This window comes from Giraffa tippelskirchi, chromosome 7 (assembly GCF_054371585.1).
Source record: "Giraffa tippelskirchi isolate mGirTip1 chromosome 7, T2T-mGirTip1v1.2.pri, whole genome shotgun sequence".
Taxonomy (NCBI): domain Eukaryota; kingdom Metazoa; phylum Chordata; class Mammalia; order Artiodactyla; family Giraffidae; genus Giraffa; species Giraffa tippelskirchi.
In genome coordinates this window covers 134,741,438-134,763,647 of record NC_137281.1, presented here as the reverse complement: position 1 = coordinate 134,763,647, position 22,210 = coordinate 134,741,438, and the positions used below count along the sequence as shown (strand labels likewise).

Genomic DNA, 22,210 nt, shown 5'->3' with positions numbered 1-22,210 from the left:
GGGGCACTATGATTCTCTGGGCAAAGGAAAGGAATTTGGTCATTTAACCTCTCCTTAGCTTCTAATGTATTCATAATTATAAAACATCTTCAATATACATAAGAGAGAATAATATTAATACTACCCATACTTAAGTACCAATCATGGATGCATGCTTACTTGCTTTAGTCATGTCCAGCTCTTTGCGACCCTATGGACCGTGGCCTGCCAGGCTCCTCTGTCCATGGGATTCTCCAGGCAAGAATACTGGAGTGGGTTGCCATGCCCTTCTCTGGGGGATCTTCCTGACCCAGGAATTGAATCTACGTTACTTACTTCTCTTGCACTGGCAAGTGGGGTCTTTACCACTAGCACCACCTGGGAAGTCCCATTTGATATTTAGTATTGTTCACATTTACTATTGACCTTTCTGCTTGATATTTAGGAAATAAAATATAATTGAAGACCCTTGAGTATCCCTCCTGCATCCCATTTGGTTTCCTCTCTCACTACAGGTAATTTCTCTCCTGGATTTGGAATTCATCAACTTTATGTATATTTCTAACCTTTCACTATAAAAGTAGCTGTAAATAATGCTATCCAGAATATACTTAAATTATTTCACACATTTAAAAGTATTTAGCATTTTACTGTATGTCCTCCCAAAGCTTGTCTTTTGAATTCAGCATTAAATTTTTTATATTACTTATATTGTTTTATACACCAGTGATTCACTTAAGTGCACATAGTGTTCTAGTATATTAATAAACCACAAGTAGCTTATTCATTATTTAATTAATGGACATTTGTTTTTAATAACCAAGAATTGAAAAGATTTCAGTGAACACTTTGGTATTTTATATCTATCAACATTTGAGAATTTCTCTAATACATCCTTATGAGTGGATTATTGACTCTTTATAAATTTCAGAGACAAAATCTTATTATTTTTATTGTTAATACCTTCTCCATGCCTGTGATTTATCCTTTTGCTTTGTGTATAGTAACTTTTGCAGTTTAAATGCTTTACATTCTTGTGGAGTCAGATTTATCAATGTTTTCCTTTTCAGTTGACACATTAAAAAATTGTTTAAGAAATCCTATCCAAACTCAATGGTATTCCACATTCTTTCTATGAGTCTTAAGCATGTGTTTTTCAATCTGATCTTTAACCCACCTAAGACTGATTTTTGTATGTGGCGTGAGGTAGGGATCTAATTATTTTCCCAAATCAGTAGCATTATATGTTAAATAGCCCATTATCTCCCAGTTGACTTGTAATATAATGTTGATCAGATATCAAGCATCTAGTTTTAGTGTCCTTCCCTTAACTTGATATTTATTATCATCCTTTTAGAATATGTCTTGATATCTGTTAGGAAGAATCCTTATATCATCTTTTTAAAATTTTAGTTATTCCAACCTCTTTCTTTAACTGGCTCTTGCATATGAATTTGAGAATCAGTTAGTCATGTCCTTTTAAAAAAAAGAAAAAAAATCTGTAGGGATTTTGATTGGGATTGCACTGGATATATAAATTTGAGGAAAGCTATTATTTTCACAATATAGATTATTCTAACCAATAAACACGTTCATCTATCTATTTAGTTTTATTTTGTGTATTTCAAAAAATGTTGTGATTTTTAAATAATTTTCTTACTCATCTTTTATTAATGCTATCTTTTGGTACCACAGGTACTGTTACTTTTGTATACATCAACGTATTAAAATTTTACTTTCTATCTGTCCTTGATGTACTAGAAAACAAGTTTGTATTAAAAATGTTATTAGTTTAAATTTATAGGTTTTATTGCATTTTTAATGCAGACAATCATATTTTCTATAAAGAATGGCAGTTTTGTTTCCTCTTCTCTACTTTAAATTTTTATTTCTTTTTCTTATTCTACTAAATTGCCTTGAGTTTCCAGTTTAATGTTGAGTGAGAGTGATTCTAGTGGGAATCCTTATTTCTTTCTTGATGGATTTCAAGAGTAAGAATGATAGCTAGTGTCTATTTTCTTAAAATGCTCACCATCAAGGTTTAGTATGTTCCCTTCCCTATTCCCTGGTGGCTCAGATGGTAAAGAATCTGCCTGCAATGCAAGAGACCTGGGTTTGATCCCTGGGTTGGGAATATCCCCTGGAGAAGGGAATGGCTACCCACTCCAGTATTCTTGCCTGGAGAATTACATGGACATACAGTCCATGGGGTTGCAAAGAGTTGGACATGACTGAGCAACTAACACTTCTCTTCCACATACTAGTTGTTGACATTTAATACTATTTCTGCCTTTCTAAGCTCTTTTCTCTACCAAACTTAAAATTACATTCCCCCGAATCTCTTGCTAGTAAGATCCCAGTTAGATTTCACTAATGAAAGTGAATTGTATGAGACTGAAAAGCAAAAGGGGAGCCACAAATCCTTTCAGGCCACAAACCAGTTGCAGGCATGTGGACAGGCATTAGCAAGCAGATGGCAAAGTAGGGTGTTCACCCATGGCATTCAAAGATCTTTATGAGAACCATCCCTTTCATGTGCACAGCTCAGATTGTACTGGTACCTTTCCTGTGACTTCTGGATTTCCTGGAGAGAGCTTTCCTGACCTTTACTGACCAGACTTCCCATGCTTGAAGCCTATAAGAAACAACTTCTGATTCAAAATATAGCTAGAGTATTTTGTATTTTCATGACAAAGTAATCAGTAATCTGAACTGGAATGCAACTAAAATAAAAATACAAGAAGACCACTGGCCTAGAAGTTGGGTGCCAGGTGATGAAGAAACTCCTATCAGAGGCTAGGACAGTGGAGATCCATCATCCACATTAAGTGATGGTAAACTGTCATCTGCTATCACTTGGAAGGAAGCACATATGCCTAATATTTGCAGTTATAAGGAAAAAGATTGAAAAATAGAATGTTAGAAGTATGTATTCACTACTACTGGCTTCCTCTAGAGGCTGGGGAGAGGTGAAAAGTACCCTTGGGAAAGATGAATGTGCAAGGAAAGAGAAAGAGAATCCTGAAATTCAGGCATTTCTGTGATTGGAAAAGTTCCTTGCTTCCAGATCTCCAAACAATAAGAGATAAATTTTAAAAGGCTTCAAACAACAAAGGCTCAATAAACCTTCTCAGGTGAATAATGTGATAGTGACTTGGGTTAAGTATCAAATTAAGGATGAAGGCTTCACACCAGATTTGAGATGACTAAGCCATGTGACTGACTTCTGAATATAGAATATTAGAAGTAATACATTACCTTCAATCACAGCTGAAGTCAGTCATTCCCCCTATCTGTTCCCCTTCCATGACAACAAGGCTGGTCACATTTTGAATATAATATTATCACCTCATTAAATGGAAAGAATCTATATCCCTTACTCATAGCTTAGAGGAGCATTGCCTGCCTTACTTTGGATTGTGATGAAAGGGAGAAATAAACCTTTTCTCTGTTAAGCCATGAACTCTGCAGAATTTGTTATTGCATTATAACTTTGCCTATACTGATACATCTTCTATTATTCATCTGCTATGAGTTATTTTTGCCAATAAAGCATAGTGTATTTTATCAAGAGCTTCTTTCGCAACTATTGACATGATCAAGTTTTCTCACAAATCAGTTGTTATAATGAGCTATTTAAATACATTAGATTTCCCTAATGTTAAGTCATTCTTGCATTCCAGAACTAAGCCCAATTAGTGTTTTTTTCTTAAACATTATGAGGCTAGGTGGACACCCAATATAAAAGGTAGTAGAAGTGAGAGGATGTGAGGAGAGAGAGATATGGAGAGATTGGGAGGAAGAGAAATATTAACCTAATGCTATATCTATCGTTAACAAAGCAGTTTTAGTCCCTTGACATTTATTATTATCACCAATATATTTTGATTTATTTTTATTGATTTCGTTTATGCCATCTATTCTGCATTTTCTAGGCTTTTAAATATCTCTTTCTCCTTTCTATTGGATTAACTGAATTTTCTTTATTCTAATTTAGTCTCTCTACTGGATTAAAAGTTGGATTAAGATTTTAACATGTATCTTTGATTTAATGTCCAAAATGAATCAATACCTCTACCCTCTTTCTGTGGCTCAGCTGGTAAAGAATCCGCCTACAATGCAGGAGACCTGGGTTTGATCTCTAGACTGGGAAGATCCCCTGGAGAAGGGAATGGCTACCCACTCCAGTATTCTGGCCTGGAGAATTCCGTGGACTTTATAGTCCATGGAGTCGCAAAGAGTCAGACACGACTGAGCGACTTTCACTTTCCCCCTCTTTCTAAGTAGCGTAAGTACCTTAGAATTCTTTGATTTCTGTCTCCCCTTCACATCTTTCATATTTTTCCTACTAAGAATTTCAGTTTCACATTATTGTTGTAGTCCCAATATCAGGCATGTTTCCCACTTTTGCTGTTTCTGCTTTACGCAGTCTATACAAGCTCACGTTTACCTACATGTTGATCTTTTTGTTCCTGTTGTTCATTTCCTTTCTTGCACTTTACTCCTTTCAGGTTCAATTTCTTTCTCCCTGAAATCACACCAGTTAGTAGTTCTTCCAGTGATGAACCCTTTCAAGCTTCGTAAAAGAAAAAAAGATCTTTGTTCTTCTATCACTTGAATAATAAGTTGAAAGTGCTTTTTTTCTCAAGCCTGTGATGATATTCTCCCCTTGTCTTCAGGCTTCTATTGTTGCTGTTAACAAGGCTGTCCTCAGTCTGTCATTTTTCTGAAGAAAGCTGTTTTTTTTTTTAAATTGGTTTTATTGAGCTATAACTCACATACTGTGGTAACTGTATCTTCTCCCCTGTTGCTTTTCAGATTTTCTAACTTTGACATTGTTGTGAGAATTAAATGAGGTATATAAGTAAAGGAACATCACATATGCAGTCAATAAGTTATTGCTGCACATAAATCTTCATATGTATTGGCCTTCATTCTGAACACACAATGGTTATTAATAAGTATTTACTATACTTAACTGAAAATTGGACCAAGATTTTAAAAAAAGGTAGTATATCCTATATTCATTCATTTCTGTGGAGTCCTTTTTTCCCCTGTGTTTCATCCATAGAGGTTACCCTCCACTTCCCATTTGTTCTTCACACTAAACACAAGCCAGCTTGATTTGCTTTTTTGTTTTTCCTTCCTCTAGTCTCTGCTATCGGAGAAGGCAATGGCACCCCACTCCAGTACTCTTGCTTGGAAAATCCCATGGAGGGCTGCAGTCCATGCGGTCGCTGAGAGTCAGGCATGACTGAGCGACTTCACTTTCATTTTTCACTTTCACGCAGTGGAGAAGGAAATGGCAACCCACTCCAGTGTTCTTGCCTGGAGAATCCCAGGGACGACGGAGCCTGGTGGGCTTCCGTCTATGGGGTCGCACAGAGTCGGCCACGACTGAAGTGACTTAGCAGCAGTCTCTGCTATTGTGAATGCCTAACAAGGTTAATATGCTGCTGCTGTTAAGTATTATCATTTGGGATGTAATTATCACATGTGGCTAATCATGCACACACTGAGAGGCTGGGGAACACATTGTTTTTAACTAGAGGGGACATCTTAACGATAATTTTTGACAGGGACCATTATATGTGTGTATATATACACAATGCAGTAACGCACTGGAGAAGGATGGAGAAACAGAACCTGTCAACAGAATAGCTAACTTTTTAAAACATAGACTTGTATAGGTAGCATTAACTTGTTAACTCCACTTAGTAGGGAAGTAAATGAAATTCTGAGAGGTTAAAACAATTGTCCAGGCCATGCAGTAATTGGGTGGTAAGCCCAGGAAAAGAACAGAACAGAGTTGCTAAACTGTTAGTGAATTGTTTTCCCATAAAGCCAAATTCAAAAGATAATCAAATGCTTCTAATTCTGAATGGTGACTTCTTCAAAAGCTTCTGTGTGAGGATTTCAGATGTCTAGCAGACACTGAAAGAGGATTTTTCACCTAGTTCATCTGCCATGTACAGATGTGGAGACTATTCCTTGTCATCATGTTTGTAGACTAGCCTGTACTGTCTTAATAGCAAATATGACAACAATAATGATCTCTTGTACTAAATGAGATTTTACCTTGAAAGTGCCTAGAATGGTTCTTGACACACTGTTACCTGCCTTGAGCTAAGATTAGTCCATTTTGTTAACTTGTTTACAGGTTGTTTCTGAATAGGTTCTAAGGAATAGTTTCAGTAATTTTCAAATAGCCTATTTTACCTTCCCTGGTCCACCTATGATTTGAAAAAATATATGTAAACATATTTAAATTTTTATAATATGGGCATTTTCACCAAAATGGAAGAAAGGAAAGAAATAAGGGAGGGAGGAAGGAAAAAAGGGAAAGAGAAAAGAAGGCAGGAAGGGGGGGAAGACAGCAGGAAGAGGGATGTAGATATAAAAATCTATCTATCTGATGAATAGAGAAAAGGTTAAAGTTAGAAAGAAAGAAATGCCCAATCATATACTTTGTCTTGGGATGGATGTGCTTTATGAAGAATGCTACAGAAGATGCCCTCAGGTTATTTGATTGGTACCCTATCTATTCTGTCCAAGGTTGAGTCAAGGATGGACCTTGAGATGTCAACATAATTTAAAAAACAATGTAATGCCCACCACAGTATTCCCTATCAATGGCTACATTCATGTTTTATTTTTATCTACCTACCCCAACTGAACTATTCCATATCAGACCAGTTTTTTATGCCTGTTATCCAGATCAGTTTTTTATGCCTATTATTTTATAACAAATTTTCAAGTATGCTGAAAATTTGAAATAATTATACAGTGTATACCCATATATTCATCACCTAGATTCTTCAGTTGTCATATTTTGTTCCATCTATGCTATGACCTGATGTGTCCTACCAAAATTTGTACGTCAAAGCCCTCATCCTCAATGTGACAGTATTTGAATGTGGGATCTTTGGGAGGTAATCAGGTCGTGAGGGTGGAGCCCTCACGAATGGGACCAGTGCCCTTAGAAGAACAGCCATGAGATAAAGGTACTCTCTCTCCATCATGTGAAGATACAGCAAGATATCTGCCTGAAAACCAAGAGGGTTCTTATCAGGAACCAAATTAGCTGATCAAATCCAAATTGATCTTGGATTTCCCAGCCTCCAGAACTGCAAGAAAAAAATTTCTGTTGTCTAAGCCAGCAGTCCCCAACTATTTTGGCAGCAGGGACCAGTTTTGTGGAAGACAATTTTTCCGTGCATTGGTGGGGGGATGGTTTCAGGATGATTCAAGCACATTATATTTATTGTGCACTTTATTTCTAGTAATGTCACATCAGCTCTACCTCAGATCATCAGGCATTAGATCCCAGAGGTTAGGTACACCTGGCCTAAGCCACCCAACCTATGGTATTTTTGCTATAGTAGCCTGAGGTAACAGACTTTGCTTTCTCATATATCTATACATCTATCTACCCATCAATCTGTCATACCTGTAGCCATCATTGTTCTTTAACCCTAAACATTTCAGCAAATGTTTCATTAACTAGAGTTCAATAATTTATGGTTCTTTCATATTATAAGGTAAAATTTACATGCAGGAAGTGCACAAAGCCTAGCACCATTCAGTAAGTTTTAACAAATGCAAACATCCATTTAACACACATCCCTAGCAAAATACAGAATATGTCCATCACCCCAGAATACTCCCTCATGTCCATGCCCAGTCATCTTGATACCAATACCAATCCTGAAGCAACCACTCCTCTGCTCTTTTTTCACTATATGTTTAAACAAATTTTGCCTGTTTTAGAACTTCATATAGATGGAACTATGCAGTAGGTACTTGGTATGTTCTTGAGATTCCTCCATGTTGTTGAATGCCTCAGTTAATTTCATTCCTTTTTATTGCTGAATAGTATTCCACTATAAAAATATATCTTAATCTATTTATTCAATTATGAGGACATAAGGGCTCTTTGCCATTTTTGTATACTATAATAAAGATGCTATAAACCTTCTAATGAAAGTCTCTTTTTTTAACTTATGGGCAAAAGCCCAAAAATAGAACTGTTGGATTTTCAGTGCATGTTCAGCTGTATCAGACACCACCAGGCCTTCTCCCAAAGCTGTTATTCCATTTTACACTCCCACCAAGAATGTATTCACCACATCCTCACCAACATTTGGGGGAATCAGTCTTTTTAGTTTTAACCATTCTGGGGTGGGGAGGTATAGTAGACACTCATCTTTAGGGATGCCCCCACCAGCTCCTGACCACTAGAGCTAAACCTGCCTCTCACTGAGCCTTCTCCCCCAGGGATTTGGGAAGAGGAACATACGTTTGGTGGCTTATTTCTTCTAAGGCCCGAAAAGAGAAGGGTAAGTGCATCTATTATTAGTCCACCTCTCCTCTATCTTGCTGAGAAAGAAAAGTTTAAAATATCAGAACAGTCATCTAGCTGCATTAAGTTGGCAAATTCAAAGTTATCTTTCGGCTGACAAAATACTTGGATGCAAGAGATCGTCACTTCTAAATCCTAGCCTTTGTATCTTTCCATCAAGATTTAGCACCTTCAGCATTCTATAGAAGTTCCTAGTCATCAGGCTCAACTTCTTTTTCTTTGGACTTTCGTAAGAACCATTCTTTACATTATCAATGCTACCCTGCAAGGCAGGATTGATGACCCCTTTCTACAAAGGAGGTCACTGCCACTGAGCTGAGGGTCTCAAGCACAGGATTTGTGACCTTCACACACGTTTCTACCCACGCCTCCCTCCCGGCAGGCAGCTCCCTCAGGGTAGACTCTGACGCAGGGTCCTGGGACACCCCCTGCCCTCTCTCCACTTTCACCATGGAGATGAGTGCAATTAGCAGTGTCCCCATTCCCAACTCCAGGCCCATTCATTTCCCAGCTTGCATCCTTTCCTATTCTCCCTCTCTTTCTTCCAATGCTGCTCAGTTTCCTCATAAAACTCTTGTTCCCTCATCCTTTCTCTCTCTTATTCTCTTCCATATGGGAACTCGAAGTGTACCCTAAGCTTGTCTGATGACTGCCAAAGTCCTGCTAGTAGCATAAAGAAGTGAGACATAATGAAAGACCAACATCATCAACATCTCAAGCCCTTGAAAGTACCAAGAGGTCCCTTTTAGAATCTTCACAAAAGAACCTTCTACTTTCTCAGTCCCTCCTAATTAAACTGGCTTTTCCTTAAGTACCAGCATTCCATGTAAACAAAAAACTTTTGTCTTCACTATTGGGTTTCTGTTTTAATTAATAGCATCACAGCAACATTGTCTTCTATTACTTTGGTCACAAAGATACAGCATGTCAGTTACATTTTCAGTTACACTGCATCACTATTCTATGTAAAACGATGTAGTAAATGTCAATCTGACTTAAACTTGTGAAAGGAAGTCAATTTCAAAATAAAGACTTGCCTTGTTTTCCTACTCTGTTTTAAATATTTGTTACAACAGTTTCCTTTTTGGCATATTTTCTTTCATAAAGAAATGTGGAAAGGTACCTTAGCACCATTCTCAAAGCACAGTTTTACATGTAATATCACTACCTGAAAAGTATATATTATTATGATCCCATTTTACAAATAAGAAAACAGAGTCAAAATAATTCAGTAACTCACAGCTAGCAAGTGGCAAAAACCTTAGTTTGGCATCCTCCAGTTGATGCTTTCTTAGCCACCATACTGTCCTTCTGCCCTGTATTGCCTGGAACCTCTCAGCCTGCAAATTAAAGCCTCCCAACATGCATTGGAATAGGCCATGATTGTGTGGTCCATCTCCCCCATCATTCTCTGCAGCTGCACCATCTTCTTCCCCCAAAATTGTTCAGATCTCACCAAATCTCAGAAGACAGGAAAAGAGACCAGCAAAAATTCTACAGGGAAAGCAGTAAATCCAGATCTTTAGTAAATCCAGAGCTATTTCTTAAAAGCTATATCTAGAAAGGAGAGTCTATCCATGCAGTTAATAATCAATACGTACTATGGATTTTAAATAGCTCTTACATGGTTCTGAGCCTTGATACAGAATATAGTTTATGCCCCTGGTCTCTTCAGTTACCCAGACTGTTGCGCTTTCCTTACTAACTTGCTCTAATGGCTTTAATACAGACTGACTAACAAGATACTACTGAACAGAGACATTGTGGGTGGTGGCACAGTTAGAGACTAAAAGGAGTGAGAGTCCAGATTTGGTTGTAGGAGCTGATCTTTTTCCACCAGCTTGGCTGGCTCTTCACCTGGTGCTGACAGGTGAGGCCAGAGTCCATTGGCTCATGCAGCCTATCATGTTGTTACTGACCTGGTACTTATTTCAGGAAAGATTTGGCAGTCTGTGGAGAACAGGCTCACTCACATTCTACCCTACCCCCCATCTATTTTACCTTCTTGGACTCAAAAGGCTGGAATTTCAACAGCATTTCTCAGACTCTCTTGCAGCTAGAATTCTAGATATAAATTAGATTCCTCTAATTAGACGTGCTTGCATGAGATCCAGCAGACAGAAGTGAGGCAGAAACCATCTTCCCACCCTTTCTTAAGCTGTTTCTGCTAACGAGCAAGATCATTAAATGTGAGCTGATTTTTTAACAGCATTATTCCAAGGTTCAATCTCTAGTTTCTTGGGTACTGATAGGCAGTTCAGGCAGTTGGCAGCAGCAACACTTTTATTCTGGCTTCTTGAGCCCTGAACAGCCACTATGGGGTATGTTTTGAGCTGCTCTTTCCAGGGGTAATCTCAGAAGTTTCCCTAGTGAGTTAGGCCTGGATTGCCCATGTCTTCTTACTCCACCTCCTCTGCCATCAACAACATAACCACTCACATTTCTTGCATGCTCACTATGTGTCAGGCACTATGCTAAATGTTCTACATAAAGCATTTTATTTAAGCCCCAAAACAACACATGAGGAAGGTACTCTTACTATTCTGTTGTTCCAGATGAGTTTGCTGAGGTTCAGAAAGAGAGGTAAAATGTATAGGATCAGAGCAAAGCTACCAGGTAAATGAGCAGAGCTAGAGTTAGATCCCAAGTCTGCCTGGCTCCAAAGACTGAACTCTGCCTCTTTAAAGTACTTGAGGGCCTGGGACCTACTAGCAGATTTTAATTGTTCATACATGTTATGCTGCTGAAAAGACATCATTCTTTTCCCTTTAATACACTCACGGAGGCCAGCCTGTTTTGTATCAAGATTCATCCAGGTTATCAGAGAAGCCTTCAATCTAATTAAATAGAAAAGTATTTGAAAAATCCAGAGGTATCATTTGGTAAAAATTGTCTAAATCACACCAAGATCATTTTTATTTTACATGTTACAGAATTGAGATGAAAGCAGACACAACCTTTTGCCTGCCTCTGGGAGGACCAGAGCTGGGGGTATAGGCGTGAACTTACCAGGTGTTCTGTTCACAGCGAGGTTTCGGAAATGGCTGCCTTTGATCATCTCCACGGATAATCGCCCCGTTGTGGCATTGTATGACAGCCCCACCAACAGTTCTGGCGCCCCTCCATGCGACAGCGACTGCGTGGATGAAGCACTATCACTGTGAGACACTGCAGATGGGCTGAGCGGAGACTCTCCACTCTGGAGGGGAAGAACAACAAAGGATCCATTGGCCCCGGCTGCGTGCCTCTCCCATACAGAAAGCCGACATGTTTGGCGAAATTGTGGCCCCAATCTCCACTGCTGCCAAAGATTACTAAGGGCGCACTCGATGTGAATGATAATAGGGCCTGGGGAGCGCAGTCCTGGATGGGATCCCTTGCATTATTAGCTGACATATTTGTTTCAAGCGCTGTCTCCATTCACCCTTTCCTCTCTAAAGACAAAATGGACAAAGATGTTATTACTAGTATAAATCAAACCCAGAAAGATGCATGGAGAGCTAAGAAGACATTTAATATAGACCCAAATTCCCTCCTGTGCAATTTGTGCTCAAATGTTTCACGTCCACCCCAGGTACGAGTTCAGCTTCTATTTTCTGCAGCTTCTTGAGGAATGCTGCAATATAGGAGGCATTTTGCTTTCACCAGAAAAGAAATGACCACTGGCTGCCTACCACCCCATAGAACATTTGGCTCCCGGTTCTGCTTTTTAAAGTTGTCAGGAATACAGCATCTGCTACATTTTTTTTTTTCGTAAGGAAGTGAATTCTATTGAACATGAGCACTTTTACAACTGTTTACTAAGGAAGTTGACACCAGGACTGTGTGTCTTAGAAACCTTAGGTGCCAGCAGAGCCCACACTTTCTGTCATATATTCACGTATTGCTTCTCCAAAGCATCTGCCTCTGTGCACCAGACATGCCAGGAGGAAGAGAGCAAAGGAGATCAGGACACTGACTCACTTAAGAAGCAGGAGTGGGAATGGGCTCTGAGGGCAGGCTAGCCAACCTCCTAGAGCCACCACCTCCTCCATCAGAAACGTGTGCATCAGACTCTGTGACAAGCTAGAGGGGTGGGGTTGGGTGGGGGGTGGGAGGGAAGTTCAAGAGGGAAGGAACATATGTATACCTGTGGTGGATTCATGTTGATGTATGGTGGAAACCAACACGACATTGTAAAGCAGTTATCTTTCAATTAAAAACAAATTTTAGAAAAAGAAACATATGCATCGGACTCTGCTCAAATCTCTCTTTTCAACATCTGAAATCATTTCCTAAAATTTCTCATCAGGAACCTCAATAAATAAATGCATTGAAAGAAATGAAATATTTCTTAACATCTTAGGAAACTACCCTGTTTACGAAGCCATGGGCATCCCTATAGAGCCCACAGAGGCTTTCACGAAACATAATTTATAAACTTAGAGAAGGAAATAACAACCCACTCCAATATTCTGGCCACGACAGAGGAGCCTGTTGGGCCATGGTCCAAAGGGTTGCAAAGAGTCAGACACTACTGAAGCAATTTAGCACACACAATTTATAGACTACAGGGCAAGGTGGTTTTAAGAGATGCCTTATATAGCCCCTGCTGTCTGGATGATGATAACCCCATAAGGAAATACTTGCTTAGTTTGGGGCGAGGGCCACTCTATCCCCTGGGCTTGTGCAGAAGTGTCCACTGTGACAGCTGTCACTGCACAGCTTGCCTCTCCCTTCAAATCCTCAGCCTTATATTATAAACCCCTCAGTCTGTCACAGTGCATTGTCCGGTGCCTAGCTCATAATCACACTCAACAAATAACAGGTAAATGGGAGGATTTTTACTTCAAGGTTCTTCCACATAGTTCATTCCCACTACTCAGCTCTGTGCCCCCAGCACAAAGCACAGGGCCCAGCACAGAGTTACGGGGGTGGGAGCATCCCTGTCTCCATGCTTTACGGTGCAGGACTCCTCTGAACTCCCACGACTTCTGTTCCCCAAGATTTAAGACACACTCTACTCTGAGCTTAGGGAAAAAAAGAGGGATTTGAACACAGACAAGAGAGGGAAGCAGTTCATGAGGTCTCAAAGAGTCAGGCATGACTTAGTGACTGAACCACAACAATAAAGATGTGATCTAGTTTATGTCTTAAAGGCTCCTTCTGGTCCCCAAGCTGGAAATAGTTTATAGGGGACAAAGGAGGAAGCTGGGAGATGACTCGGAGGCCATTTCAATAATCCAGCAGAGTCAGGTTCTGGTTGGATTTTTAATAAAAAGCCAGTAGGATTTCAAATGGAGAGAAGTCACAAATGACTTCTAAGATTTTGGACCTGAATTCAAAGCATGAGATTGTCTTTAGGCAAGATGGGAAGACTGCAGGTAAAATAGATTTGTTGCTATCTAGTTGCTAAGTCTTGTCTGACTCTTACTACCCCATGGACTGCAGCCCACCAGGATCCTCTATCCCTGGGTTTTCCCAAGCAAGAATACTGGGGTGGGTTGCCATTTCCTCCTCCAGGGGATCTTCCCAACCCAGAGTTCGAACCCACATCACCTGCATTGACAGGCGGATTCTTTGCCACTGAGCAACCAGGGAAGCCCAAAATAGATTTTGTGAGGCAAAAATCTGGATTTTGAGTCTAAAGATATGAATTTTGAGACATCTATTAAAAATATAAGTGGCTGGATCTCCCATCAGCACAGACCGGACTCTCTGGCTCCTTTCTTCTTCCTTAGACAAGTCAAGCCCCTTCCCACCCACTGGTATCTACAGATACCAGCCCCTCTGTCTGCAGACCCTGTCCTCCACACAGCACCCAGGCTCGCTCCTTCGGTTCCTTGTTTTCTGTGTCATACCACCACCTGAAAGATAATTTTTTTGACCCTTCCAAAGGAAACACAGCCTCCGTCACTCACCTCGGCTGTCTATTGTCGCCCTCCTCCATCAGACTGTAAGGCATCACCTGTTTTGTTCACCTTGCAAGGGCATTCCCTGTTTTGTTCCTTCCTCTGCCTATATGGCACCTGACATATAGCAGGTACACATAAACATTTTGGAATGGATGACTGATTGGCCCAACTGGCCCAGATAACTACCTGATCTTTTATGTGATTTTCAGAAGGAGATCCTCACACTGGATGATATATATATAACCCACAGGAAGAGAGAGTTACTTGTTTGTAGATACAAAAGCTGTGCTGTCTTATTTTGAAACCCAGGGATATAGCAGATGGGCATGTGGAAGAAGCCCAGTCATATAAATGGAAGGTCTTAGAAGTGGCTGGAGTTCAGGGCTACTCTACAGCCTACTCAGGCACACTTGTTAAGAACCTCACTTTGAAAGCTCCATCTCTGAGATGCATCATGATGTATACTGGGGTCAGGGCAGGGGGATGGGTGGTAGAACCACTCATCAGCTAATGAGAAGGTCAAGAAATCTCTCGCAGTTTCCCTGTGTCCTCCTTCACTCTGCTGCTGTCATGTCCAAAAATGGATAGGGATACATCCATCAGGTTATAGGGGCTATGGGCACACACACACACACACAAATAAAAACCCCATTGTACCATGAAGTGCAAAGCATGGCTCACAAGGATGAGAAGGGCAAAATGGAAATTAAATTAAGGTGTCTGAATTCACAGGCTGAATATACTACATCAAGTGCTGACAATTCCAGATCCAACAGAGCACGTCATTAGCAGCACCATTTAACATACTCACACTGATATTACTTCTTGGCTCCAGAACAAGAGTCACTCTCATTTCCCCATCTTGGTGCAGGTGGCTGAGATAGAAGAGCCTCTCGCCCATCATTCTCTCCCGGGTCATCTTGCGGGCAGCGTACAGGCGGAAGCGGACCGCACAGGCAGCCACATCTCTGGGCTCCAGCTTGGCGAAGGTGACTTTCTCCTTGAAGATGGGGTTGGACCCTCTCTGTATGCTTGTCTTGCCCCTCTGTTTCTTACTGGGCAGCAGGACAACGTGCACTTGCCAGGAGTTGACACCACTTCGGTCCTTATTCGGGAGGCCCTGTGCTCTGACAATGGTCACTGTGAGCTTCTGGCTGGCAGCTCTATATTCAAAGATGACATCCAGGTCACCACATTTTGAGATGGGCTCTGGGACCCCAGGTAGCACCTGAAAATTGGTCCTGTCCTGTTCCTGTTGTAGACAGAGGGAAAGATTAGGAATGGAACAATGCCTAATGCATCTGGGAAAGATGGTGCCCCTCTGTGCTTCTTCAGAACCTCACGCTTTTGAACTGATAGCTTATAACCTCATACATTAGAAAGGTCTGTTTCCTGGTCTCTCCATCAGACTGTGAGATCCTTGAGGGTACAGCACCAGACATATGGTGAGCCTTCAAAGCATATGAATGCTTTTGGAATGAATGAACAAAGCTTTTACAATTTGCAAAGTGCTATCATTGAAACCAATTAAAATACTAAGCCTAAAATTAGTTAATCATGCAACTGCCAAAAGCTAACTTTTCCTTAAGTTCCCAGGAGAAATGACTCTGCCTGGGCCTGTACTCTTTAAGCCAGGAGCCCCTGAAGAGAAGGATCCTAGTGGGGGGTCATGGACAGGTGAGCCTTAAATAGATTGTCTATCTACATGGTGGAAAAGGTTTAGGACAGAACTTCTCAAACATTCTAGCGGACTTGAATCATCTGGGAATTCTGATTCAGTAGGACCAGGAGATAGGTCTGGGATTCTGCATTTCTCAGGCCACAGGGAGGTCTCAGCTAGCCTCCAGTCACTCTTGGAGTAGGAAGGGTTTAGGAGGACATCCCCCACAGCCATTTAGCAAATACAACACTGGGCTTGGGGACAGAACACCTGGGTTGAAATTAGAATTCAACATTGACTAGCTTTTTGGCCCTGGCCAAAAGGGTCATGCTCTCTGTACTTCAGCTGAAAAATGAGCATTAAGGTACCTGCTTGATAGAGTGTCATTGTGAGGTTTTAATGTGCCAAGTCACTTCAGTCATGTTTGACTCTGTGTGACCCTATGGACTATAGCCTGCCAGGCTCTTCTGCCCATGGGATTTTTCAGGCAATACTGGAGTGGGTTGCCCTGTCCTCCTCCAGGGTATCTTTCCAACCCAGGAATTGAACCCATGTCTCTTATGTCTGCTACACTGGCAGGCAGGTCTTTGCCACTAGCATCACCTGGGAAGCTGTGGAAAAATGCTCAGCTCAGACAAGCCTCCATGGATATCTATTCTCATCACTGAACTGATGCTCATTTCCAATCATGGCCCCTTGTTATGAAATATCACTTTCAGACAGCAGTTCACCTCAGCCAGTCAGATCCAATGACCTCACTGAAAAAACTGAGCGGAATCACATTTACTATAACGAACCACCCTCAAACAAACTATTACTAATGTCAACATAATTTGATTTTTCCCTCTGAAGGCATGCCTCTTACTCATGACTAAATTTTGGTCTGATTCTCACTGTATACAAGAATCAGTTCTTCTTTATGTAATAGAATATCAACTGTGCTAATACAAAGAACTCTTTAATTTTTAGATCAATATGTACACACTGCTGTTTAAAATGGGTAACAATCAGGGTCCTGCTGTAAAACACAGGGAACTCTGCTCATGTTATACAGCAGCCTGAATGGGAGGGAGGTTTGGGGGAGAATAGATACATGTATATGTATGGCTGGGTCACTTTGCTCTACACCTGAAACTATTACAACATTTTTAATTGGCTATACTCCAATATAAAATCAAATGTTTAAAAAGCAAAGTACTCTTTATTTTTAAAGATATAATAATACACCTCAAAAATGCATGTTCATCGACAAAACTTACCCACAGAATTCAGGTGAAAGTGCATGGTTCTCTGGAATGAGATATTGTTAGGAATCCCAAGTCTACCACATACTGCCTCTAGGACACTGGGCAGTTATTTAATCCTTTCCACTCCCTGTTTTAATCAACAGTAAAATGGAGATGATACCTACTTTATAGGGTTGCTGTGAAAATTAAAGGACTTGACACCTAGTAGAAGTCTAATAATTGCCCTCTCTTTTAAGATTCACATTAATCTACCAAGAAAACTTGGGCTCCTTGAAAAATAAGGGGAAATTTAGGCTTCTTACATTTTTTCCTCTGAGCATGCATTCATGTGTGAGTGTTTCTATTCAGAGGTACTTAGTTTCAAGTGATAAAAGTGGTTGCTATAGAGACTTTTGAATACAACTGACTAGTGTAGATATAATATTAGAAGCGAGTCTCCAAGGAGTTATGCCAACTCAAAAATCAAGTCACAGTCTTCTGTTAAAACTCCCATCTATTTTAGCTTACCCTTGATCATCTCTACATTGCTTGCTGGACCATAAAGAAAAACAGTTAACACTCACTAAACCCTTCCTTACACCAGGTAGCACACTAAACCCTTTATGGATGCAAAGCCCATTCTTATGCACTTCAGACCTTCTTGGCCTCTTGTTCCTTCTTCCCCTACAGGCTGGGCTCTAAGGAGCTTCTGTCTGGCACAACCCAACAAAGTTTTTCCTCCTTCCCACACACGGTAACTCTCAACTCTCACCAAAGGCCTATCCGCTGATGTCAAGGCTTGGAAATTTACAGAATACTTCTTGGCACCCATGAATATAAAGTCCAGAGTGTGTGTGGGGTTCATGCCCCATGCAGTAAATTTTCCTTCCCTTGGACAGATGTCCTAGGACTAATTTCTACAGTTTCTTATAGTATAGTTGCACAAGATCAAGTCAGGAGTCACACTTAGTGGTAGACAACCGGATTATACACTCTCATACTGGCTCTCCCGTCCCTGTATCACTTCCCTTGCCCCTCACTCTTGATTCCTGGGACTGTGTGTCCTAACAAAGTAAGCTGTACTTTTGGAAAATCCAGCCAAGAAACATTATCTTTTTAGATATTCATATTAACTTTTCATTAACCTAATAAGATAGGTTTTCAATATCCTCATTTTGGGGGCGAGTGGAACAAAGGCTTAGAATGCCTAAATAACTCATTCTTTGCCCCCAAAATCATATGACCAGACAGAACTACCCAAGATTTGCCAGTATTAATGCTCAAAGTCCCAAATCTCATGTGAAACCATGGTGTCTACCTTCCTCCCCCACAAACCTGTCACCCTAACTACTTACATGCATAGTAAGTGTGTGAGATGAAGAGGAAATAAGATAGGAGATGGGAGGTGGAAACACACACTACTTTGAATTTCACATCCTTTTAAGCCTCTGCTCTTGATATTAGCTAACAGTTCCTAGCTTTGTCATCAATGTCAATGCCAAGGTAAAAATATCTAGTTAATGAGCATCTCCCCACTTATCTACCAGGCCCTGCATTCAGATAAATGTTCACTCCATCTGCAGCTTTGTGCTGAGGTCCTGGGGAAGGGTCTGAAATAACTGTCCTAAGAATCTTGAATCAGATACAGCTCCAGGCAACAGCCAGACTCTGGATGGGGACAATCCAAGCTATGGCTCATGAAAACTGGGCTTCGTGGTCCCTTCCTGGGTTGATCTGAGACCAAGATTTGTGAAGGCTGATATTTTCATAGCAATTAATTATTTCAACACACTCTACCTATCACCAGGCAACTGAAGGCACTCCTCAGGTGGGTACTGTTAATACAGCTAATCCATCTGACCTTCCTGCAAGGTAGAAATCTCTTCACTTTTATCCCCATTTGGCAGATTTTAATTAACTTCTCAAGGCCAATCAGTTAATCAGTGGAAAGCAGCAGAGATGAAAAGTGGGACAGCCGCCTCCTCGTGTGCTCAAAATCGCCAACCACCCTCCCATCGTCGTCCCTGCCAAGCCTTGGGTCTGCAGGAAAAAGTCAGTGGCCTTTGCCAGCAGAGAAGAGCAATGCTTGCAAAACCATCAGCCTAACAGGTAGGCACACTGCATGACCAGTTTCCTTCTGAGGCAAAATAAATGATCCCTTTGGCTCTCATATCCTGGGTTTTCCTTTAAGACAGGAACACTTGTGCCACATTGGCAAAACCCATGAAGATTTAAAGATGTTTCTATCAAACTGAAGCCTTCCTGTTTTAACAAGATACTGTTGATGTCATCTGTGTGGCCCAAAGTAAACAGCCCCACAGTGTGTTCCTGATGCCAGATACACAGGGGAAGAGAGACTTCTTAATACAGCTAAGAGGCAAATAAATCAATTCTTAAAAGGCGAGCTAAGCCTGCAAAGCAGGCATTTACAGGAACTGCCTCCACACTGCATCTGAGGTTCTACTGTAGGAGCACCAAATTACAGTTTTTGTCTCAAAATAGATAGGAGGTTGAATGGAGCACACAGAGATGTCTGGGTATTTTTGGAGTCTGAGAACATTTAGTGCCCTCAACACCCAGTCTTCTATCGAAGCTCCATGAGGCAGGCAAACGGGAGGTTGCCTAGAGAAAGTGATTCCAAGCCCAATGGTACGGTTATCATGGGGACAGACTGTCAATAGGCAGGTAAACAGTTCTGTTTTGTTTATGTGGTGAGCGAGCCAAAAAGAATCGTATTTTTAAATGTTGAAATGTGTGTGGGATTTGATCTGATTCTTGGCAGCAAACCAGTAGGAAGCAGACTCTTTTTTTTAAACAAAATGTATCAGATAGATAGCTTTGAGGGTCTCTACATGAAGGGTTTCTTTTAACCAGCCACAAACCACGTGTCTGAATTGCCATCCCTGGACTTCAGCAATAACTCTACACAGAGTACACATGTCCCTGTGTCATCTCCTTATGCTTTCTCTATGTGCTCCAGTACCTTAGCAGTCAGGCTTTGAAACATAATTTCCTGTGATTTTTTTCTCCTCCTTGACGAGCATTTGGTGTGTATGACAGTCCAGGTTCTAATAAGAGATCCATCCTGCTTATTTTCTCAGGCAGACTGACGCTAACAAAATCCATCTATCCTTCTCCTTCCTCTAGCCATACAAAGTTGTATATAACTACATGAGTTATTTTATCAACATTAATTTCAAAGAGGTATTAGACATATTAAATATTAGAATATTTAATATCTCTTAAAGTCATGCAAGGAGATCAAACCAGTCAATCCTAAAGGAAATCAACCCTGAATATTAAATCGAAGGACTGATGCTGAAGCTCCAACACTTTGGTCACCTGATGCCAAGAGCCAACTCATTGGAGAAGACCCTGATGCTGGCAAAGATTGAAGGCAAAAGGAAAAGAGGGAGGCAGAGGATGAGATGGTTAGATAGTATCATTGACTCAGTGAACTTGAATCTGAGCAAACTCTGGTAGATAGTGAAGGACAGGGAAGCCTGGCATGCTGCAGTCCGCGGGGTCAAAAAGAGTCAGACACAACCTAGCGACTGGACAACAACAATGGTGTCAAAGAATCATAACAAGAGGGGTCTAGCTAATAAAAAGTTAGCTGTAAGTGCCTGTAAGATAAAACAGTTTGTAAAATCCTTATTAACAAGCCTGACACATAGTAATTGCTCGAAAATTGTAGTCTCTATGATCACCTCCAGTCATACTTCTGGATGTTTAGGCATATTTGGGAGTAAGTTTCAACTGGAAAAGAAATTAGGCAATGTATGTTTTATCAGAGATTTATCCAAACAGCAAAGTCAATGGACAGAGAGACATGACAGACTAATTCCATCTCTTAGAACTTCAGCTCAATTCGGACCTAAAAAATATATTCATACTGTAAGATCTTCATCATAACACCTTGTATAATTTCATTTGCAGGGCCATTGTATTTTTCGTTTCATTCCCAAATAATTCTCATATTCAAAAATTCATAACTTAAGATTTGGCATAAATAAATATATATATATATGTATTCCATTTAATTGAAACTACAAAGGAAATAATCCAGCCTCCCTAAAGAACTAAAAACTCCTTTATATAAAAAAAGAAGCCTAATTGTTGCTGGGTTCAATCTGCCACCAATGCTTCTTTTTATTTTTCCATTTTGATAGATTTCACTTATATATGATTTTTTTAGTGGCACACATAGGACTGAGACTTGCTCATCTGAATAAAAAATGTACTTCCATTAAATGCTGTTTAGGTGTTTGTTCTTCAAAGCAATGCTTCCTTTTTGGAAAAATTTTCTTCTTGAAGGGTGGGGAGAAAGGAAGGAGGGGAATGGGGAGGGGAAAAGGAACAACGAACCAGGGAGCTGACAATATTCAAGCAAGGAAAAAGTGGAAAACAAACAACTTGCCTCTGGACTCCACACAGAGGAACTGTCAGTAGCATAGGAATCTTCAAATCCCTGGTTATTACAAGCTGTCTCCATCTCCAGGCTGCCCTCTGTGGACTGCCGGCTGAGGCTGTGGACCACACTGGTCTCTCCAGGAGACACACCATGGTGCCTGGTGTCTCCCAGCTCACAAGCGGACTGTGAATGGGCAGAGATGGGATCATCTTCACCATAAGACAGATTCTCAGAATAAGTCAGTTGGCTGGCTCCATCCAAACCTAAATTTGCAAAAAGGAAATTCTCTCAAATGTACTATCATGTTTCATCTTTTTATCTAGAGAAAATGGGCAATAGCAACTACCCCAATCAAGCTTGCTAAAATAAAACATTAAATAACATCTGCTGAAACACACTTTCATCTAAATGGTGGATAAACTTGGCCCATAATATCAAAACCCATTAGTTCATTATATAGGTTTACAAGAAGACTGAATGCTTTATGATAATATGAGCATAAAGGATGTACATTATGTTAGAAGGATAAAATAAGTCCAACTCTTCACAACTCCATGAACTATAACCCACTAGCCTCCTCTGCCCATGGAATTTTCCAGGCAAGAATACTGGAGTGGGTTGTCATTTCCTCCTCCAGGGGATCTTCTGAACCCAGTGATCAAATCCACATCTCGT

The 22,210-nt window shown here is 40.5% G+C and overlaps 1 protein-coding gene across 15 annotated transcripts in view; it reads right to left on the bottom strand.

Annotated features, from left to right (window-relative positions):
* SYT16 (synaptotagmin 16) overlaps window positions 1–22,210 on the bottom strand; it is a 287,045-nt gene that overhangs the window by 21,233 nt on the left and 243,602 nt on the right. For all 15 annotated transcript variants that reach the window (XM_081509828.1, XM_081509813.1, XM_081509812.1 and 12 more), the window contains 3 exons: window positions 21,542–21,798; window positions 15,047–15,487; window positions 11,351–11,540 (listed from right to left, as the gene is read on the bottom strand). In XM_081509828.1, coding sequence (XP_081365954.1) covers window positions 11,351–11,540; window positions 15,047–15,487; window positions 21,542–21,616 — 706 coding nt within the window. In that variant the 5' untranslated portion in view covers window positions 21,617–21,798. The remainder of the gene's footprint in view (window positions 1–11,350; window positions 11,541–15,046; window positions 15,488–21,541; window positions 21,799–22,210) is intronic.